Raw genomic sequence first — 22332 nt, forward strand, 5'->3', positions numbered from 1 at the left:
CCGACACTATAGAACGCAACACTGGAAACTACAAAATTTCAAAAACATTGGCATACATGATACTTAAGCAGCACCAACCCAACAACACAGGAGTCACATGATTTCATCGTCTACCCGTCCTCATCATAGGCAGAGGCTGTTTTGATGGGGACCTGCCTCGCATGGGCCAGTGGGCCTTCTGCAGTGTTCCTCCATTCTTATGTTCTTATGACATTCCTCAGGTCACGTGCGTCACACCTCACTCTCCGCCTATATATAATGTCTTTCTACCTCTGTGTGTTAGAAGTGATCAAGGTCCCAGGACCGAAACGTTTTCTAATAAATATGTTAGTGTTTGCTTACGTGTCTTTCTAAACCAACTTGTCGGTATTTATTACCAAGGTTTATACCACTATACTTCCTACTGTACATTATCCTCACCCATCATTAACAATTTACATACTGTATATCTCTTATTTTAATATTATGCAAATAAAAACATTACTTTTCAGGTGTTGTCTAATCCAGAATTTTTAGCAGAGGGCACTGCTGTTGAAAACCTTCTCCATCCTGATCGTGTGTTGATTGGTGGAGAGGAATCAGTTGAGGGTGATGAAGCTGTTGCCCAACTCACTTGGATTTACAACCATTGGGTCCCAACAGAGAAAATAATTACAACTAGTACCTGGTCATCTGAACTTTCTAAACTGGTATGCTTGTAAATAGTGTTCAGTATAGCTGAAAGTACAATACTTTGGATTTTTTTTTTAAATGGTTTATCTAGTTTGGTGTTGCAGGAGAGTTACAGGATTTTTTTTATTATATTCACAAGGTATGCTTAACCTGTAAGGGGTCACAGCCTCTGAGGTATAGAAGATAATCACATTTGATCCAAGAAAGGGGAGAGCAGCTCATATTTCTTGGATTGAAAGCCCTTCACCAGAAATAAGAAACCCCACCTTGAAGTTAAAGCATTTAGAGATTGTGAAAAGCTAAAAAAATTGAGTAATATATTTGAGAGCACTACATTACTGGTGTAATGGAGCATTTCTTATGGTACGTGCCATATACCCTTTTTTCTACTTGAACATCATTCTCATAACACTGTAAATAATTGTTTTTTTTTATTGTATTTATTATCACACTGGCAGATTCCCACCAAGGCAGGGTGGCCCGAAAAAGAAAAACTTTCACCATCATTCACTCCATCACTGTCTTGCCAGAAGGGTGCTTTATACTACAGTTTAAACTGCAACATTAACACCCTCCTTCAGAGTGCAGGCACTGTACTTCCCATCTCCAGGACTCAAGTCCGGCCTGCCGGTTTCCCTGAACCCCTTCATAAATGTTTATTGGAGTGAATAAGAGCAAAAGCATACAATTTTGATTAAATAGAAATCTTGAAATGAAATTTTTCACCATCATTCACACATAATCACTGTCTTTGCAGATGCACCCCAGGTATGACAGTTTAGATGTCACTCCAAACAGCCAATATCCCAAACCCCTCCTTTAAAGTACAGACATTGTATTTCCCACCTTCAGGACTCAAATCTGGTTAGCTGGTTTCCCTGAATCCCTTAACAAAATATTACCCTTCTCACACTCCAACAGCTTGTCAGGTCCCAAAAACCATTTGTCTCCATTATGTCTCTGACTTTCCCACAGGCATCCAATGCTTTTCTTGCCCAGCGTGTCTCAAGTATCAATGCCATCTCTGCCCTCTGTGAGGCCACTGGTGCAGATGTTTCGCAAGTAGCAGTCGCAGTAGGCAAAGACTCTAGGATTGGCTCAAAGTTCCTACAGGCATCTGTTGGTTAGTATTTTGTCTTGAATTTTTTTTTTTTTTTTATGTTCAGCTTGTAAATTATGAATGCATGATGATGAAATTTAAGAAAGGGGAAACAAAAATTGCCATTAAATGCACAAATGAGAATGTTATATTTTATTACAGTGACAACAGTCTTTATAGGTAGTAGGTTGGTAGACAGCAGCCGCCCAGGGAGGTACTACCGTCCTGCCAAGTGAGTGTAAAACGAAAGCCTGTAATTGTTTTACATGATGGTAGGATTGCTGGTGTCCTTTTTTCTGTCTCATGAACATGCAAGATTTCAGGTACGTCTTGTTACTTCTACTTACACTTAGGTCACACTACACATACATGTACAAGCACATATATACACACCCCTCTGGGTTTTCTTCTATTTTCTTTCTAGTTCTTATTCTTGTTTATTTCCTCTTATCTCCATGGGGAAGTGGAACAGAATTCTTCCTCCGTAAGCCATGCGTGTTGTAGGAGGCAACTAAAATGCCGGGAGCAAGGGGCTAGTAACCTCTTCTCCTGTATATATTACTAAATGTAAAAGGAGAAACTTTCGTTTTTCCTTTTGGGCCACCCCGCCTCGGTGGGATACGGCCGGTGTGTTGAAAGAAAGAAAGACAACAGTCTTCTATGATATCAAACATGCTTTATAAATGTTGCAGATAGAGCTAAATTGCTAGTGATCATGTTTTTGTATGTGACCATACTTTGATTAAAAAGGCTTTTGAGTTAAAAATGTATGCCTGTGTGTTTGATGACCTATTTGTGGTTACAGAAACAGAGGTATCTTTATGATGTCCCAACTTCTGTGTTTAAGTGGTCATATAATCTGTTGAAGTACATATGAAACTCTATTTTCTCTAGAAACACCTTACGTAAGAGGGTGACTTCATGTAGAATCTTCTCAAGACCTTTCTGTCTCTCACATGTTGGGATAACTGTTGCTTAAACAAAATTTTCATTCCTAAGTATACTGTACAAAGGAAAAAGTAAAGGTAAAGAATTGGGAAAGAGAGAGAGTCAGAAGTAGGCAGAAATATGTAAAATTTCACAAATTTGTCTCAGTACATGTATGCTTATTTTTTTAATTTTGTTTTACTCATCTCTTAAAAGTTCAGGGGCCTAATTTCACTACCTTTGCATTAGTTATATTGTATTCAAATCTGTCCATAAGAATACTTTTTATTCACTATCACAGTTTGAAGATTTTGTTTGTGAATATAGGGTTTGGTGGTAGCTGCTTCCAGAAAGATTTGCTGAACCTTGTGTACATTGCTGAATGCTTAAATCTTCCTGAAGTGGCTATGTACTGGCAGCAAGTTACTGATATGAATGAGTATCAAAGAACCAGGTGAGTCTGAAACATGATTACTGTATTGTGTGCATCTTGTATTTGTAATGCATTTTTCTTCAGTGAGACAGTCTCAGTTGCTTTCAGAAGTCCATTCCTACCTAAATTAAAGACTACCTGTACTTTATTTTAAATTTACTCAAATTACGGCATGCTTCATTTCTTAAAAAAATTAAATTTTTCTAATGCTATTCATCAAATATCAGTTTTTGGGGAGAGTTCCCTACTACTGTTTTTCTTTAGTGTGCCTTTTTCTTATTAACCCTTTTATGATGTAGCCTTATCATTATGCAAAACAACTGATTTTCATTGACTTCTTGAATTAAGAAAACATAAAGAATTATCTTATCATATTTTCAGCCATTATTTTGATCTTCACATCTAGAAAATGAAAAAAGTTTTAACTTTCTTTAAATATTTTTCCTGATTTATTATTATTGATTCAATGTACTGTATGTATTTTGTAGAGACCTGTTTGTTCAACTTTTTATGAATTTATTACTGCCCAAAATGCCTCGGCATGTTAGTGACTTTCTTTGAATACATTATATAACGTATTGATAGGTACAAACACTGTAACCTTTGCAAAGAAATAAACTATTTGTTTACAGCAGTGTGAAATTTAGGCCTGGCACTGGAGCACAAAATTAAAACTAGCCATAGAATGGCTTTTTTCTCCATATTAATGTAATATCAGAGCAGTATTATAACCCCTAATCTGCAAAATGTACATATATCTTTCTTAGGTAGAGAGTGAATGAATTCAGGGACAACTTTTCACAGTCTCAAGTTATTTCCCTTTGCAGCAACAAAGATCCATTCTAGAAAAATTGTTGGTAGTGGTGCCCATTTTTCCATAGATTTCCATGCTATAATTGAGTTACATTCAAGATAAATTTTTTTTTTTTTTTTTTTTTTTTTTTTTTTTTTTTTTTTTTTTTTTTTTTTTTTTTTTTTTTTTTTGCTTTTAGAAATATTATCTTCAATAGAAGTTTGAAATAGGCAACAGTGTAGCCTGTAAACATGTGAACTGTTAAAGTAATGCCAACCAAGAACAGTCACTATTCATGGGTTGTGCTCTTGGGCTAATGACATAAGGAAAAGTGTTACTGTGACATATATACAGTAAGTAGAAGAGGTAGGGAATTGCATAATTTTTTTTATTAACTGCCTAAATTTGTTATATACCCTTGAGGGAGGTTCCTCAGTTGTAGTGAGGCTCTTGCTGCAAGAAATTAGACCTACCCTATCCTTTCTTGGATCAATCCTGATTGCCTCCCATTTCCTCAGTGCTATGTGATCTTAATAGGTGTAGCACTTCCCCCCCAAATAATAATAGGTAGTAGGTTGGTAGACAGCAGTCACTCAGGGAGGTACTACTGTCCTGCCAGATGCATGTGAAATAGAAACCTGTAATTGTTTTACACAATGGTAAGAATGCTGGTGTCTTTTTCTGTCTCATGAATGCGCAAGAAAACAGGTGCGTCTTGCTACTTCTGCTTACACTTAGGCACAATACATATATGTGTATCAGTACATGTATAGACACTGATCAGAATTTTTTCATATTTTTCTAAATAGATCTTATTCTTTTTATTTCCTTTCATCTCCATGGGGAAGTGGAAAAGACTTTCCTCTGTAAGCCAAGCATGTCGTAAGAGGCGATTAAAATGAGAGGAGCAATGAGCTAGTATCCCCTTCTGTATAAATTACTAAAAATAAGAAAAAAACTATGAAGCTGGGATATTTGAATGTGCATGGATGTAGTGCAGATAAAAAAAAAAGAGATGATTGCCAGTGTTATGAATGAAAAGAAGTTGGATGTCCTTGCTCTAAGTGAAACAAAGCCGAAGGGAATTGGGGAGTTTCGGTGGGGGGGAGTAATAAATGGGATTAAGTCCAGAGTATTTGAGAGACTTAGACCTGCAGAAGGGGTAGCAATAATGTTGAATGATCAGTTATGGAAGGAGAAGAGGGAATATAAGTGTATAAATGCAAGGAGTACGTGGATTACAATAAGGGTTAGATGCAAAAAAATTGGGTTATAATAAGTGATGAGAATAAGAAATATTGCGTAATCGTAGAAATATGTTAATTGTTCTATAAGCAGGGAAGCTCTATCTTGAAGTCCTAAACATCCTCATGTTGCTGGCGTCTTGTTTCTGTCTCATATACATGCAAGGTTTCAGGCACATCTTGTTACTTCTGCTTACATTTAGGTCACACTAAACATGCATGTACAAACATATACATACACACCCCTCTGGGTTTTCTTCTATTTTTGTAATAGTTCTTGTTTATTTCTGCTCATTTCCATGGGGAAGCAGAACAGAATTCTTCCTCAGTAAGCCATACATGTTGTAAGAGGCAACTGAAAGGCCAGGAGCAAGGGGCTAGTAACCCCTTATCCTGTATATGATTACTAAATTTAAAAGATGAATCTTTCTTTTTTCTTTTTGGGCCATCCTGGCTTGGTGGAATATGGCTAGTTTGTTGAAAGAAGAAGAAGGAATAAGTGTGTATACATTCAGAGAAGAGAGGAGTGTAGAAGAAAGAGAGAGAGATTTTGGGAGATGTTAAGTGAGTGTTTAGGAACTTTTGAACCAAGTGAGAGAATAATTGTGGTAGGGGACCTAAATGCTAAATTGGGGGAAACAGAGAGGGTATAGTAGGTAAGTTTGGGGTGCTAGGTGTAAATGGTAATGGGGAGCCTTTGATTGAACTTTGTTTAGAAAGGGGTTTGGTAATAGGTAATACATTTTTTTTTTTTCAACAAGTCTGCTGTCTCCCACCGAAAAACAGGAAAAGTAAGTATACAGTATATGATATAGGGTGTAATGATAGTAGTTTGTTGGACTATGTATTGGTAGATAAAAGACTGATGGGTAGACTTCAGGATGTGCATGTTTATAGAGGGGACCACAGATATATCAGATAATTTTTTAGTTGTAGCAACAGTGAGAGTAAAAGCTAGATGGGATACAAAGAGATAATCAGCAAGTAAGAGAGAAATGAAGGTTTATAAACTAAAGCAGGAGGCAGTTAGGGTAAGATATAAATAACTGTTGCAAGAAAGGTGGGCTAGTGAGAGCATATGCAATGAGGTTGAAGAGGTATGGGGTAGATTTAAGAATACAATGTTAGTGTTCAGCAGAGGTTTGTGGTTACAGGAAAGTGGGTGTGGGAGAGAACAAGAGCAATTGGTGGAATGATGAGGTAAAGAGAGTAGTAAGAGATAAAAAGTTGGCATGTGAGAGGTTTTTACAGAGTAGAAGTGATACAAGGAGGGAGGAGTATATGGAGAGAAAGAGAGGTTAAGAGAGTGGTGAAGGAATGCAGTAGGAGAGCAACTGTGAGAGTGGGCGAGTTGCTATCAACAAATTTTGTTGCGAATAAGAAAAAGTTTTGGAGATTAATAAGTTGAGAAAGCCTAAGAAATTAATGGATATAATAGTTAAAAATAAGAGGAGAGTTATTAGACAGAGCTATTGGGAAGACGGAGGTAATATTTTGAGGAACTGTTAAATGTTGAAGATAGGGAAGCTGTGATTTCATGCATTGGACAGGGAGGTATAATATTTTGTAGGAGTGGGGAAGAGCCAATTGTGAGTGTAGGGGAGGTGTGAGAGACAGTGGGTAGAATGAAAGGGGTAAAGCAGCTGGGCTTGATGGGATAAAGATAAACATGTTAAAAACAGGTGGGGATATAGTTTTGGAGTGGTTGGTGCTTTTATTTAATGTATGGAAGAGGTTAAGGTACCTAGGGATTGGCAGAGAGCATGCATAGTTCTTTTGTATAAAGGTAAAGGGGACAAAACAAAGTGTAAAAATTATAGGGGAATAATCTTGAGTAAATCTGGTAAAGTGTATGGTAGAGTTATTATAGAAAAAATTAAGAGTAAGATGGAGTGCAGGATTGCAGATGAATAAGGAGGCTTTAGGAAGGGTAGGGAGTGTGTAGACCAAGAATGTATGGTGAAACATATAGGTGAATAATATTTAGATAAGAGTGAAAAGGATTTTGTTGCATTAATGGATTTGGAAAAGGCATATGATAGGGTAGATAGGGAGCAATATGGCAGATGTTGCAAATGTATGGAGTAAGAGGTAGGTTACTGAAAGCAGAGTTTTTATGAGGATAATAAGGCTCGGGTCAAATCCACACCAGCTATCTCCCACAAAGGCAGGGTAATCCAAAAAAGAAGAAACTTTCAGAATGTTTTTCTTCATTTTACATTTAGTAAATTATACAGGAGGGGTTGCTAGCCCCTTGCTCCTGGCATTTTAGTTGCCTCCTACAACACACATGGCTTGTGGAGGAAGGATTATTCTTCACTTCCCCATGGAGAAATACAGTATTATAAATTGCAAAAAGATGATTAAATAAGATACTTCTTTAGTTCTGTATTTCATGCAGATTGTCAGAAGTTGTATAGTTATCATAATTAATGTATACTCAAATTCTCAAGCTATTTTTTATTCCTTTTTTGGAAATTCATTATCATTGTACACTGTACATATCTGTTATGTGATGGTTATCATGATTAGTAAACATTTTCATTTTTAGAAACTGAAATCACTGTTGATTTCTTACAGATTTGCTAAGCGGATTGTTGAGTGCCTTTTCAATACTGTAACAGATAAAACATTAGCTGTGTTTGGCTTTGCTTTCAAAAAGAACACTGGAGATACAAGGGAAAGTCCTGCCATTTATGTATGTTCTCACTTACTAGAAGAGAGTGCTCGACTCAACATATATGACCCTAAGGTGACTTAACTTTATGTTGTACAAAGCAATAGTTTGTTTTATAAAAATGACCATTAAAAATTTATGACTGGGCATATGGTACATATAATTACTGTGAGGGCTTGTATTGTGGAGGAATGTACATATCTGCTAGGTAGTTATGTCTGAGGTAAGCCATGTGAGGCATATTTAGTAATAGAAAAATGGTTATTCGAATGTTTATAAGACATTTATCAAAAAAATTACAACAGACTGCAAGAAGCACTGTTGCATAATTAATATTGCACACTAGTAGTAGCAAGGAGAATACCATAGACTTGGAATATAGAGAAGTTATATGAGTAATTAATTTATACATAGAAGTAATTTATCTATGTCGTTTACTTATCCCAATTAGTCTTAAACTTCCATTCCATCCACAGCAATATTTTGCCTTCTGTTAGGCAACTGCCATTATTGCACCTACCTCGTATCTTTTCTTAAATTTGAAGTGCTCAAGTAACACACACTGCTTGAATTAACCTAATATTATATTTTATCTTCAGGTGGAGTGTAAACAAATTGAGCATGATCTGACAAGTGCAGCAGTAACAAGTGACCCAGAACGTGTCCAACAGCTGATAAATATCTACTCTGATCCTTATGAAGCTGTCAAGGATGCCCATGCTATTGTTGTGCTCACTGAATGGGATGAATTTATCGTGAGTTGGTACCTTTACTTTATCTTGTTATCTTGTCATTGATTGGCTATCATTTTGTCAAGGTATGTTCAGGAAATTTGTTTCTAGGATTTTCATAATCATGGGCTTTTTAACAGTGCCCTAAATGTTTATATACTACTATGAATTTTTTAAAGTTTATCTCAAAACTTGATGTAATGTAACAGGGCTTGATAAAGTTCATTTCGCACAGCATAGCATTTATGAGCATTTGGTGGCCTGGGAGATGTAACAGAAGGGGGAAATGATGGTACTGTAATTGATTGTTGAGAAGGCTTTAACAAATAATGTTAAACTGGTTGTTTGAGTGGTCATAGATATATAACTGTCTTTTGCAATGATATTCACAAATGACCTCTTGAGTAAATTACTCTTTGAATGCTGTGAGACTAATAAAACTGTACTATAGTGTACTTTAATTAAAGCCCTCCTCCAAAATTGGTGTTCACTTTTCTTTATCAGAATCCCTGTTAAGTTTCTTCATTGGACACACTCATTACTGCTCACTGATTGATACTTCATTATTTCTCTTGCATATTCTGCATCCTAAAGCACTGTTATTAAAAGCCATGTTAGCATATAAAAATAATTTTGCAATAACCATTAAGCCATAAAAGTAGTTGGAGTTCAGAAAAACAAGCATGGCAATGCAAGGAACATTTAGAACAAACTTCCAGGTGTCTCATCCTCTCAGGTGTCTCATTGGTTCATGTGACTCCTCCCACCATCCACACCTCAGCAGCTTTCCATCTGTAGCTGTAATTATATTTTAACTGCATTTCCAAAACTTAACAAAACTAAATATCAACGATCACTTATTAAAATTCCTCCCAACAAAGAATACGTTAACAAGTACAGTGGAACCTCGGTTTTTGTATGCCCTAGTTTGTATGTAAAACTATAGTTGTTTTTTTATTACGTCAGTCGTCTCCCACCGAGGCAGGGTGACCCAAAAAGAAAGAAAATCCCCAAAAAGAAAATAATTTCATCATCATTCAACACTTACACCTCACTCATACATAATCCCTGTCTTTGCAGAGGTACTCAGATACAGTAGTTCAGAAGTCCCTCCAAACTGCCAATATCCCAAACCCCTCCTTTAAAGTGCAGGCATTGTACCTCCCATTTCCAGGACTCAAATCCGACTAACCAGTTTCCCTGATTCCCTTCACAAAATATTACCCTGCTCACACTCCAACAGCTCGTCAGGTCCCAAAAAACTATTCGTCTCCATTCACTCCTATCTAACACGCTCGCACATGCTTGCTGGAAATCCAAGCCCCTCGCCCACAAAACCTCCTATACCCCTTCCCTCCAACCTTTTCAAGGATGACCCCTACCCCGTCTTCCTTTCCCTACAGATTTATACGCTCTCCAAGTCATTCTACTTTGATCCATTCTCTAAATGACCAAACCACCTCAGCAACCCCTCTTCAGCCCTGTGACTAATTTAGTAACTCCACACCTCCTAATTTCCACACTCCGAATTCTCTGCATAATATTTACACCACACATTGCCCTTAGACAGGACATCTCCACTGCCTCCAGCTGCCTCCTCGCTGCAGCATTTGCAACCCAAGCTTCACAACCGTATAAGAGTGTTGGTACTGCTATACTTTGCCTCCATGGATAACTTTTTTTGTCTCCATAGATACCTCAATGCACCACTCACCTTTTTTCCTTCATCAATTCTATGATTAACCTCATTCTTTGTAAAAACTATAGTTATTTTCTATAAAAATTTGTTAATATTTTTGTGTCTGGAATAGATTAATTATTTACATTATTTCTTATGGGAAATATTAAAAAAAATACATTTTATAGGGAGCAATGTGGCAGATGTTGCAAGTATATGGAATAGGTGGTAAGTTACTAAATGCTGTAAAGAGTTTTTATGAGGATAGTGAGGCTCAGGTTAGGGTGTGTAGAAGGGAGAGAGACTACTTCCCGGTAAAAGTAGGTCTTAGACAGGGATGTGTAATGTGACCATGGTTGTTTAATATATTTATAGATGGGGTTGTAAAAGTAAATGCTAGGGTGTTTGGGAGAGGGGTGGGATTAAATTATGGGGAATTAAATACAAAATGGGAATTGACACAGTTGCTTTTTGCTGATGATACTGTGCTTATGGGAGATTCTAAAGAAAAATTGCAAAGGTTAGTGGATGAGTTTGGGAGTGTGTGTAAAGGTAGAAAGTTGAAAGTTAACATAGAAAAGATTAAGGTGATGAGGGTATCAAATGATTTAGATAAAGAAAAATTGGATATTAAATTGTGGAGGAGGAGTATGGAAGAAGTGAATGTTTTCAGATACTTGGGAGTTGACGTGTCAGCAGATGGATTTATGAAGGATGAGGTTAATCATAGAATTGATGAGGGAAAAAAGGTGAGTGGTGCGTTGAGGTATATGTGGAGACAAAAAACATTGTCTATGGAAGCAAAGAAGAGAATGTATGAAGGTATAGTAGTATCAACACTCCTATATGGGTGTGAAGCTTGGGTTGTGAATGCAGCAGCGAGGAGGCGGTTGGAGGCAGTGGAGATGTCCTGTCTAAGGGCAATGTGTAATGTAAATATTATGCAGAAAATTCGGAGTGTGGAAATTAGGAGGTGTGGAGTTACTAAATTAGTCACAGGGCTGAAGGGGGTTGCTGAGGTGGTTTGGTCATTTAGAGAAAATGGATCAAAGTAGAATGACATGGAGAGCATATAAATCTGTAGGGGAAGGAAGGCAGGGTAGGGGTCGTCCTCGAAAAGGTTGGAAGGAAGGGGTAAGGGAGGTTTTGTGGGCGAGGGGCTTGGACTTCCAGCAGGCGTGCATGAGAGTGTTCAATAGGAGTGAATGGAGACGAATGGTATTTGGGACCTGACGATCTGTTGGAGTGTGAGCATGGTAATATTTAGTGAAGGAATGCAGGGAAACTGGTTATTTTTGTATAGCCAGACTAGAGTCCTGGAAATGGGAAGTACAATGCCTGCACTGTAAAGGAGGAGTTCGAGATATTAGCAGTTTGAAGGGATATGTTGTGTATCTTTATACGTATATGCTTCTAAACTGTTGTGTTCTGAGCACCTCTGCAAAAACAGTGATTATGTGTGAGTGAGGTGAAAGTGTTGAATGATGATGAAAGTATTTTCCTTTTTTGGATTTTCTTTCTTTTTGGGTCACCCTGCCTCGGTGGGAGATGGCCGACTTGTTAAAAAAAAAAAAAAAAGTTAATCATAGAATTGATGAAGGAAAAAAAGGTGAATGGTGCATTGAGGTATATGTGGAGACAAAAAAAACATTATCTATGGAGGCAAGAAGGGAATGTATGAAAGTATAGTGGTGCCAACACTCTTACATGGGTGTGAAGCTTGGGTTGTAAATGCTGCAGCGAGGAGACGGTTGGAGGCAGTGGAGCTGTTCTGTCTAAGGGCAATGTGTGGTGTAAATATTATGCAGAAAATTCGGAGTGTGTAAATTAGGAAAAGGTGTGGAGTTAATAAAAGTATTAGTCAGAGGGCTGAAAGGGATTGTTGAGGTGGTTTGGTCATTTAGAGAGAATGGATCAAAGTAGAATGACATGGAGAGCGTATAAATCTGTAGGGGAAGGAAGGCGAGGTAGGGGGTTGTCCTCGAAAAGGTTGAAGGGAGGGGGTAAAGGAGGTTTTGTGGGCGAGGGGCTTCGACTTCCAGGAAGAGTGTGTGAGCGTGTTAGATAGGAGTGAATGGAGACAAATTGTATTTAGGACCTGACGAGCTGTTGGAGTGTGAGCAGGGTAATATTTAGTGAAGGGATTCAGGGAAACTGGTTATTTTTATATAGCCGAACTTTAGTCCTGGAAATGGGAAGTACAATGCCTGCACTTTAAAAGAGGGGTTTGGGATATTGGCAGTTTGGAGGGATATGTTGTGTATCTTTATATGTATATGCTTCTAAACTGTTGTATTCTGAGCACCTCTGCAAAAACAGTGATTATGTGAGAGTGAGGTGAAAGTGTTGAATGATGATGAAAGTATTTTCGTTTTGGGAATTTTTTTGTTTTTGGGTCACCCTGCCTCGGTGGGAGACAGCTGACTCGTTAAAAAAAAAAAACTATAGTTTTAGACACAAACTAGGGCATATGAAAACCGAGGTTCCACTGTATTGCACAACAGCCATGCACAATCTGATGTACAAAATATCTTGATAAATAGGTGCATTTTTTATATATAAAATGTAGCAAAAATAAAAGGAACTGTTGCTTTGAGAATCTTAAATTCCTGTAATATGTTGCTTACAGTAAGTTAGAGACCACTTAACTGTGATTTAGATAGTTCATTCATTCATTTAGTGTTTCAGTATAATGATTGATTATATATTTTAAGTTGAATCTATAGTCAGATTGATCACACCATTAAAACATTACTTTTAACAAGTATATTTAATAACTTTTACATTTGTCTTTGTGAAAATTTGGAAGTTTTGATTAACTAAAATATGCTATTAATATTCCAGAGTTATGACTACAGAAAGATGCTGTCAGTCATGAAAAAGCCTGCATTTATATTTGATGGACGCAAGATTCTTGACCATGAAGCTCTCATCAAGATAGGTTTCCACACAGAAACTATTGGGAAGAGATTTTCTAGAAATACTCTCCTGCGAGCCTCTGGTGGGGACATAAAGATGATGCATTAGTGTGCTTGTTGCTTGCAAGTTGTTTGATTGTGCACGCTTGTTTTTGACTTTTACATTGGCTAGTTTTGTATGTTGATATTAATAAAAAATTTCCATTAAATCTTATTCATTGGAAGTAACCACTTTTATTCACAAACTAATTTGTACCTATATATCTGTGATTTTTAGTTTTTTGGTTTGATTTTTATTTTATTTTCATTTGACTTTTATTTTATGGTTGCTATTATTTATAGTGCTCTATGTTTAAATCTGTTTAATAACATATGCAGATGCACTTGCATGCTTGTGCAAGGTACTGGTGTGATTGTAAATATTTCTAACGTCACTCCATAGCTTGCAGAATATACCAGTTATGTGTACAGTGGAACCTCAAATTTCGAACTTAATCCATTCCAGGAGCTAGTTTTAAATTTGAAAAGTTTGAAAGGCAAAGCAATATTTCCCATAAAAAATAATGGAAATACAATTAATCAATTCCAGAAACCCAAAAATATTCACAAAAAAATACGTTTTATAGATAGTATTACATTATAGTTTTACATACACACAACAAATATAGTGTACAATTATTAATAAATTTAAATAAACATATAAAGAGAAGTAAATGCGAGGGTCTTGGCAAAAGGCGTGGAGTTAAAAGATAAAGAATCACACATAAAGTGGAAGTTGTCACAGTTGCTCTTTGCTGATGACACTGTGCTCTTGGGAGATTCTGAAGAGAAGTTGCAGAGATTGGTGGATGAATTTGGTAGGGTGTGCAAAAGAAGAAAATTAAAAGTGAATACAGGAAAGAGTAAGGTTATGAGGATAACAAAAATATTAGGTGATGAAAGATTGGAGGGAGAGAGTATGGAGGAGGTGAATGCATTCAGATATTTGGGAGTGGACGTGTCAGCGGATGGGTCTATGAAAGATGAGGTGAATCATAGAATTGATGAGGGGAAAAGGGTGAGCGGTGCACTTAGGAGTCTGTGGAGACAAAGAACTTTGTCCTTGGAGGCAAAGAGGGGAATGTATGAGAGTCTAGTTTTACCAACGCTCTTATATGGGTGTGAAGCATGGGTGATGAATGTTGCAGCGAGGAGAAGGCTGGAGGCAGTGGAGATGTCATGTCTGAGGGCAATGTGTGGTGTGAATATAATGCAGAGAATTCGTAGTTTGGAAGTTAGGAGGAGGTGCGGGATTACCAAAACTGTTGTCCAGAGGGCTGAGGAAGGGTTGTTGAGGTGGTTCGGACATGTAGAGAGAATGGAGCGAAACAGAGTGACTTCAAGAGTGTATCAGTCTGTAGTGGAAGGAAGGCGTGGTAGGGGTTGGCCTAGGAAAGGTTGGAGGGAGGGGGTAAAGGAGGTTTTGTGTGTGAGGGGCTTGGATTTCCAGCATGCATGCGTGAGCGTGACTCAAGAAATCGTAATGACACGATTGCAAACAAACCATACCCCCGGGTCATGTTGACGGCAGTGAAGGGACTTGAGCTAGAGTTCGTCACGGCCACGCTAGCTGGAGATTCGTCTGTAAAAACTTGCATTTATGGTCACAGAGGTGCCTGTGCTAACCTTCCTATGATGTAGAAATATACCTAGTTGGATGAATCTTATTGTGGCTAGCTGGTCTAGTGGCTAACGCGACGGGCTGGAGTTTTGAGACTCTATGACCGCGGGTTCAATCCCGGCCGGGGGAGATGGTTTTTTATGCATGAGCATGTTTGATAGGAGTGAATGGAGACAAATGGTTTTTAATACTTGACGTGCTGTTGGAGTGTGAGCAAAGTAACATCTATGAAGGGGTTCAGGGAAACCGGCAGGCCGGACTTGAGTCCTGGAGATGGGAAGTACAGTGCCTGCAATCTGAAGGAGGGGTGTAAATGTTGCAGTTTAAAAACTAGTGTAAAGCACCCTTCTGGCAAGACAGTGATGGAGTGAATGATGGTGAAAGTTTTTCTTTTTCGGGCCACCCTGCCTTGGTGGGAATTGGCCAGTGTGATAATAAAAAATAAAAAAAAAACATGTAAAATAAAATTTTTACTTACCTTTATTGAAGATTGGTGATGGCATCTGGAAGATAGGGAGGAGGAGAGAGGGAGTTGGGGTTAGTGTTTAGAAGGGGAATCCCCCTCTATAAGGACTTTAGGTATCAAAGCCCTCTCTGAGGTTACTTCCCTTCTCTGTCTTTTAATGCCACTCGGACCAGCTTGAGAGTCTCTGGACCCCTGTCTCACAAAATAACTGTCCACAGTCTTCTGTTTCTGGCACCTCTTTAAGATTTCCCTAAAATGGGACATGGTTTTGTCACTGAAATTGTTGCAAAGATGACTCTGTTGGCCTTAAATTCACTATTAGCACTGGTTCCAGGAGTTTTCTGTTCCAGGTAGGCATGCAACTTCCTTGCCTTTTCACAAATAATCGTCTCTGAAATGCTATCGCCTGCCATCTCTTTATCTTTGATCCAAACCAGCAACAACTTCTCAACCTAATCGATTGTCTGTGGTCTTTTTTTGGTTTTGCAACATCAGCTTCCTTGATTTGTTCTTTCTTTGCCAGGATAGAAGCAATAGTCGACTTGTTTTTCCCCATACATCCTGGCAAGCTTAACAAGTCTCTCACCATTCTCATACTTCTGTATTATTTCCTTCTTCACATCTATGGTGTTTCTCACTTTCTTTACCACAGGGGTACCACTAGCAAGTTTCTTTGGGCCCATGGTAGCTTATTTCACAGTCCCACAAGCACTAAACACAATGAATTAATCGTAAAATGTTTGAATGAGAGCACAGGTTAGTGTTCACTCAAGCATCAACAAAGCCAGACTGGCTCACGGCGCCTGCGAGGAGACACGGACAAAGCGGGCTGGTGGACAGGTCTGGTACCCGGCAGTTTGAAAATAGGGGCAAGTTCGATAATAGGGACAAAGTAGGTTCGAGAAAAGCGGTCGATTTTCAAAGAGTTCTATGAGCGATACATTCGAAATTTGAGGTTCCACTGTACTATATATTAACCCTTTCAGGGTCCATAGGCCAAATCTCAGAGTGATAGCCAGGGTCCAAGAATTTTCAAAAAAAAAATTTTGTTATTTTTTGTTATGAAATGGTAATGAAACTTTTTCTGAAGGTAATGAAGCCAAAAAGTATGACATTTGATGGAAAATTGACGAAATTATGCTCTTGCAAATTTTGATGCTTCAGCGCTATTTATGCATTGGCGATTTTGCCAACTTTGGCTCCCATTTTAGGCCAATTACATTCTTCCAGTCTACTAAATTCTTAGCTATTTCACTAGTATTACCTCTATTTTATCAACTGAGCACAAGAAATTGCCCAGTCAACTGTTTCAACTACCCAATAAAGTGATTGGATATTGGTAATTTGGCCAATTTAACTCAAAGTTCAAAATATTCCAATTTCAAAATAGAGTCCAGAATAAACAATGCAGGCATTCCTGCCACTTAACCAACATTTCCTCTGTTCATTAGTTATGTTTTCAGGCTTTACAAATGAATTCCATTTTGATTTTTTATTCACATAATGAATTTTTATTCACACCAAAAAATAGATTTACTGTTATACAATGTTGTAATAATTGTATAGATAATATCAGCACATTCGTGAATGTATATTAGACCCACCAGCTGACGCATATTAGACTTGTAACAACTTGTTTACTCTTGAACATCGGCAAAAATCGAACATTTCTGCTACTTTTAACTCATTTTTCAAGCCATTTTCAGTACTAAAGCCAATCAAAATCATCTCTGTTTTTGTAATATATATTCCATTCTATCAAAGGAGATCAAAAAATCGCAAATACAACTGTAAACAACATACGCAAAAACTCCGCAAAATCGCTATTTTAATTCAAAATTACGGTCGCAGTTTTTCTCTCATTATGCACTGTGTGCTGCAGGATTTGTTTTATGTGGTGCACACTTACCACATAGATGTGTTCTCTCATGTCTAGGCCCAAATTTACCGCTCACAGGTTATCTGAGTGAGCTGAGCTCATGGCGTACATCTACAGATTGGACCCAGGCTTCAAAGCCATAGATTTTCGGACGGACCCTGAAAGGGTTGAAGTACTGTGTACAAAAATTTACTGAAGATTAGTCAAACTCAAGATAAATTTCAGTAAAGTTTTGAGATGTGCATTAGATAGTTTTAATAGGATGTACTGTATAAAAGAATGTGGTTAAATATTTTACCTAAATTACTTTTTCTACTTGTACAATGGTTGAAATTTTTTTTTATCTAAGAACTGGTTAAGCAAGTTTCATTATTCATGTAGTTTGTGCAAGAAATGTTTTGCCACCACTTATATAGCATAGATTTTGTTTTATTACAAATACAGTATTATTGCTTTTTTTTTTTTTGTTCAGCAAATGGTTGTATAGTGCTTGCTAATTTAGTATATTATTCTGTTTTGTAGTATAAGATCATTCTTTTTGGCATCATTATTAGTGATTTTGGTACAGGATGAATTAACACTACATAAATGTTAGTACTTTGCCACTTAGTTGAAGATTGTCATTTTCACCCTCTTTAGGTTGATGCAACTTTGGAATATTATACAGTATTGCAAAATATTTTATTATTGTATATATTCTTTTTGTTCCTGGATCACTTTTTTATATACTGTATATGAAAAGCTGTTTTGCTCTATATTTGTTTGTAAAATAGTTAAAGGATTTTTCCTTCAAATAACTTTTTTATTTTTTTTTTAACTCGGTGGCCATCACCCACCGAGGCAGAGTAACCCTAAAGAAAAAATTCTTTTTAAATTTAGTATTTTATACAGGAGAACGGGTTACTAGCCCCTTGCTCCTGACATTTTAGTCACCTCTTACGACACACATGGCTTAACCCTTAAATGGTCCAAACGTATATATACATTTTTTCAACATCTGAAAGTATGTAAAAAAAAATGTCGATCTTCTTTTTTGTTTTACATTTGAAAACGTGTAAAAAAACTTTTATGTACATTTTTTTTTGTTATATTTGAAAATATGTAAAAAAAAAGTAGATCTACTTTTGTAGCAATACGAATTTGAACGTCGATCTGTTTGGACCGTTTAAGGGTTAAGGAGGAAGAATTCGTTTCTACTTCCCCGTGGAGATAAAAGGAAATAAAGATGAATAAGAACTATTAAGAAAATAGAAGAAAACCCAGATTGGTATGTATATATATGCTTGTACAAAAGAAAGTCATCCATGGAGGCAAAGAAGGTAATGTACGTGAGTATAGTGGTACCATGGGTGCAAGCAAGGGTTATGAATCCTGCAGCAAGGAGGAGGCTGGAGGCAGTGGAAATGTCATGTATAAGGGCAATGTGAGGTGTAAATATTATTCAGAGAATTTGTAATGTGGAAATTAGGAGGTGTGAAGTTACTAAAAAGTATTCAGAAGGCTGAAGAGGGGTTGTACAAAAGTCATCCATGGAGGTAAAGAAGGTAATGTACGTGAGTATAGTGGTACCAACACTCTTATGTGGGTGCAAGCAAGTGTTATGAATGCTGCAGCAAGGAGGCAGCTGGAGGCAGTGGAAATGTTGTGTGTAAGGGCAATGTGAGGTGTAAATATTATTCAGAGAATTTGTAGTGTGAAAATTAGGAGGTGTGAAGTTACTAAAAGTATTATTCAGAAGGCTGAAGAGGGGTTGTTAAGGTGGTTTGGTCATTTAGAGAGGATGGAGCGAAATAGGTTGACTTGGAGGATGTATAAATCTGTATCTCTATATGTTCGTCTCCCCTGTTTACTCCATCTCTTTTCTCTTCACCTACATTCACTCTTGTCTCTTCAGTTATCACTTTCAATGTTCATATAGTATCTCACTTTTTCCTACCCCCTTTGGAAGTTCCAACGGTTTGTGTCTGTTCTTTCCCACTGCCATGCACGAAAGCCCAGCTGCCTATGGTGGCTTCTCGCTCTTTTTCTTAACCACTCCGATCTCATTCTCATGCCATCACAGTGTACACAGATGGTTCCAAGTCTTCTGACGGCGTTGGATTCACAGCATTGTTTCTGGACAGTGTCGTGCGAGGGTATTTATTATCCCCGGCTAGCAGTTTTATGGCTGAATTGTGTGTTATTCTCATAGCACTTATCCGTATTGCATCTATGCCTGTGTCACCATTTGTGGTCGTTTGAGACTCCCTTAGTGCTTTACAGGCTATACAAAAATTTGATACACCTCAGCCCCTTGTTCTTTGTATCTAACTTTGGTTATGCCATATCTCTAGCAAGCTCAAAGATAGTTTTTTTGTTGGGTCCCCAGTCACGTTGACGTATAGGGCAATGAACAGGCAGACACTGCTGCACAGTCAGCAGTACATGACCTCCCAGTTTGATATAGAGGTATTCCATTCACTATTTTACTGTAATTGCTACTCACCTTCGCACCCATTGGCGACTATGTTGGTCTGATCTGCTCCATAATAAACTACATTCTATTAAACCGAGTAAAGGATTCTGACAGTCTTCTTATCATCAGTGTCAAGGTTGGGAGACTATTCTCTCCCGTCTTCGCATCGGCCACACTCGTCTTACTTGTAGGTATCTCGTGGAGAGGCGCCCTGTTCCACTCCGAGAATTGTCAGGTTCCAGTTTCTGTTAGCCACATTCTGTTGGACTGCACACTATCAGCGAGCACGTAGAATTTACCTCCGTCGTCGTCACTGCTCTACTGCCCTTACTTTACCTTCCCTTCTTGCTGATGGATCCTCCTTTAACCCAGACACTCTGATTGACTTTTTGACAGCAACTGATTTACTGCACAAACTCTGATAATGCCTCTCGTACTACTCACAGCCCTTTCTACCTCAGTCTCTTGCTACCCTCTACCCCTACCCTACAGCACTCCATGACCTAATAATCATTGCTCTCCCTCTTGCTACCCAATACCCCTGCATCCTTCCCTGCCCAGCAGCACTGTATGACCCTTGTAGATTTAGCGCTTTTTTTTTATTATAATAAATGTTGGACAGGAAAATAACCATGCCATATATAACTAAATAATGTAGATCTTAATATTACTGATTGCAAAAAGGATTTAGGAGTTCTGGTTAGCAGTAATCTGAAATCAAGACAATAGTGCATAAGTGTTTGCAATAAAGCTAACAGAATCCTTGGCTTTATATCAAGAAGTATAAATAATAGAAGTTCTCCGGTTGTTCGTCATCTCTATATCTATATTTAGATTATGCTGCACAGTTCTGGTCACCATATTAAAGAATAGATTTAAATGCACTGGAAAATGTACAAAGGAGGATGACAAAGTTGGTCCCATGTATCCGAAATCTTCCCTATAAGGATAGACTGAGGGCCCTGAATCTACACTCTATAGAAAGGCATAGAATTAGGGGGGATATGATTGAGGAGTATTAATGGAAAACAGGAATAAATAAAGGGGATGTAAATAGCATGAAATAAATTTATATCCTAGACAGGACTCTCAGCAATGGCTTTAAGTTGGAAAAATTCAGATTCAGGCAGGATATAGGAAAGCTTTGGTTTGGTAATAGAGTTGTGAATGAATGGAACAAGCTCCTGAGTACCGTCATGGAAGCTAAGATGTCTAACTTAGGTTAGATAAATACATGAGGGGGTGAGAGTTGGACCTGACTAGCTTGTGCTACTAGGTCAGATGTCGTGCTCCTTCCTCAAGTGAATGAGACTTGACCTGTCTAGGTTAGGGCGTTGGCTTAAGCCGGTAGAAGTGGACCTGCCTCAGATGGGCCAGTAGGCCTGTTGCAGTATTCCATCTTTCTTATGTTCTTATGTAAAACAATTACAGGTTCCCATTTTACACTCACTTGGAAGGATGGTAGTACCTCCCTGGGTAGTTGCTATCTATGAACCACCTATAACCGCAGCCTCTCTTCACTTAGCGACATACTCGTTTAACCACTTGGTCTCAGGAATGGAACTCTGTCATTAAGTGATTAGAAGCTGTACTGTACATGTAATTTATTAACAGTGATCTCCTGAAAACTGAAGGTCTAGCTACAGTGACATAATTCTATTATAGAGGAATTTATCATGGCAATAGCATTTGCGAGCATCACTTTAATATCAGAAATAGATTACCTTTTGAAATCTAAAGTTTTCTGGATATGCTATAAATTTGTCCCTTCAAGGGAGGTTCCTTGACACTGGTGAGGGGGCTTTTGATCTAGGGAATTTGATCTGTGCTCCAGTTCCCTGAATTGAGCCTGGATATCTTCCCCTCCCCCCATATGTGCTGTATAATCCTATGGGTTTAGCGCTTCTCATAATTATATACAAGTTTGTCACGCACATGCACACAGATGCACAGACATGCATGCATGCATTCATGCACACTCACACATGCATACATTAGAAACTAAAGGATTTAGGAATTATGATGTACTGTAACTTGCATGGTAGTTCTTTTCTAAAGCTGGCCATAAAAATTTAAGGACTGAAGCTCTCTTGGTAAAATAAAACACTTGCCCATTTTTATGAGTGCTGTACAATTAAATCTAGTTTGTATAATTAAAAGTACATTACACAGTTTTTTTATTTTTGCTTCTACACAAAGCATTCATTTTTTTTTTTAATACCTAATAATAACTATCCAGTAGATTTTATCCAATAGCATTTATATGGACTGAGACATTGTTTGTTATACATTGTGTGCAAGTACTGTGAATTGGAGATTTTCTTAATGCAGCAAAATTAATTAACTTGTCCTAAATGGTTTATTTATATATCTTTCTTTAAACAAACCGGCCGTATCCCACCAAGGCAGGGTGGCCCAAAAAAAAAAAACTGAAGTTTCTCTTTTTAAATTTAGTAATTTATACAAGAGAAGGGGTTACTAACCCCTTGCCCCCGGCATTTTAGTCGCCTCTTACAATACGCATGGCTTATGGAGGAAGAATTCTGTACCACTTCCCCATGGAGATAAGAGGAAATAAGAACAAGAACTAGAAAGAAAATAGAAGAAAACCCAGAGGGGTATGTATATATATGCTTGTATACATGTATGTGTAGTGTGACCTAAGTGTAAGAAGTAGTAGCAATATGTACCTGAAATCTT

General features: G+C 37.7%; 1 protein-coding gene across 5 annotated transcripts in view; it reads left to right on the plus strand.

The window, feature by feature from the left end:
• sgl (UDP-glucose 6-dehydrogenase sgl) overlaps positions 1-22332 on the plus strand; it is a 69367-nt gene that overhangs the window by 27180 nt on the left and 19855 nt on the right. For all 5 annotated transcript variants that reach the window (XM_053774737.2, XM_053774738.2, XM_053774739.2 and 2 more), the window contains 6 exons: positions 492-689; positions 1648-1795; positions 3026-3152; positions 7749-7920; positions 8445-8600; positions 13099-13255. In XM_053774737.2, the coding sequence (XP_053630712.1) occupies positions 492-689; positions 1648-1795; positions 3026-3152; positions 7749-7920; positions 8445-8600; positions 13099-13255 (958 nt within the window). The remainder of the gene's footprint in view (positions 1-491; positions 690-1647; positions 1796-3025; positions 3153-7748; positions 7921-8444; positions 8601-13098; positions 13256-22332) is intronic.

This window comes from Cherax quadricarinatus, chromosome 40 (assembly GCF_038502225.1).
Source record: "Cherax quadricarinatus isolate ZL_2023a chromosome 40, ASM3850222v1, whole genome shotgun sequence".
Lineage (NCBI taxonomy): Eukaryota > Metazoa > Arthropoda > Malacostraca > Decapoda > Parastacidae > Cherax > Cherax quadricarinatus.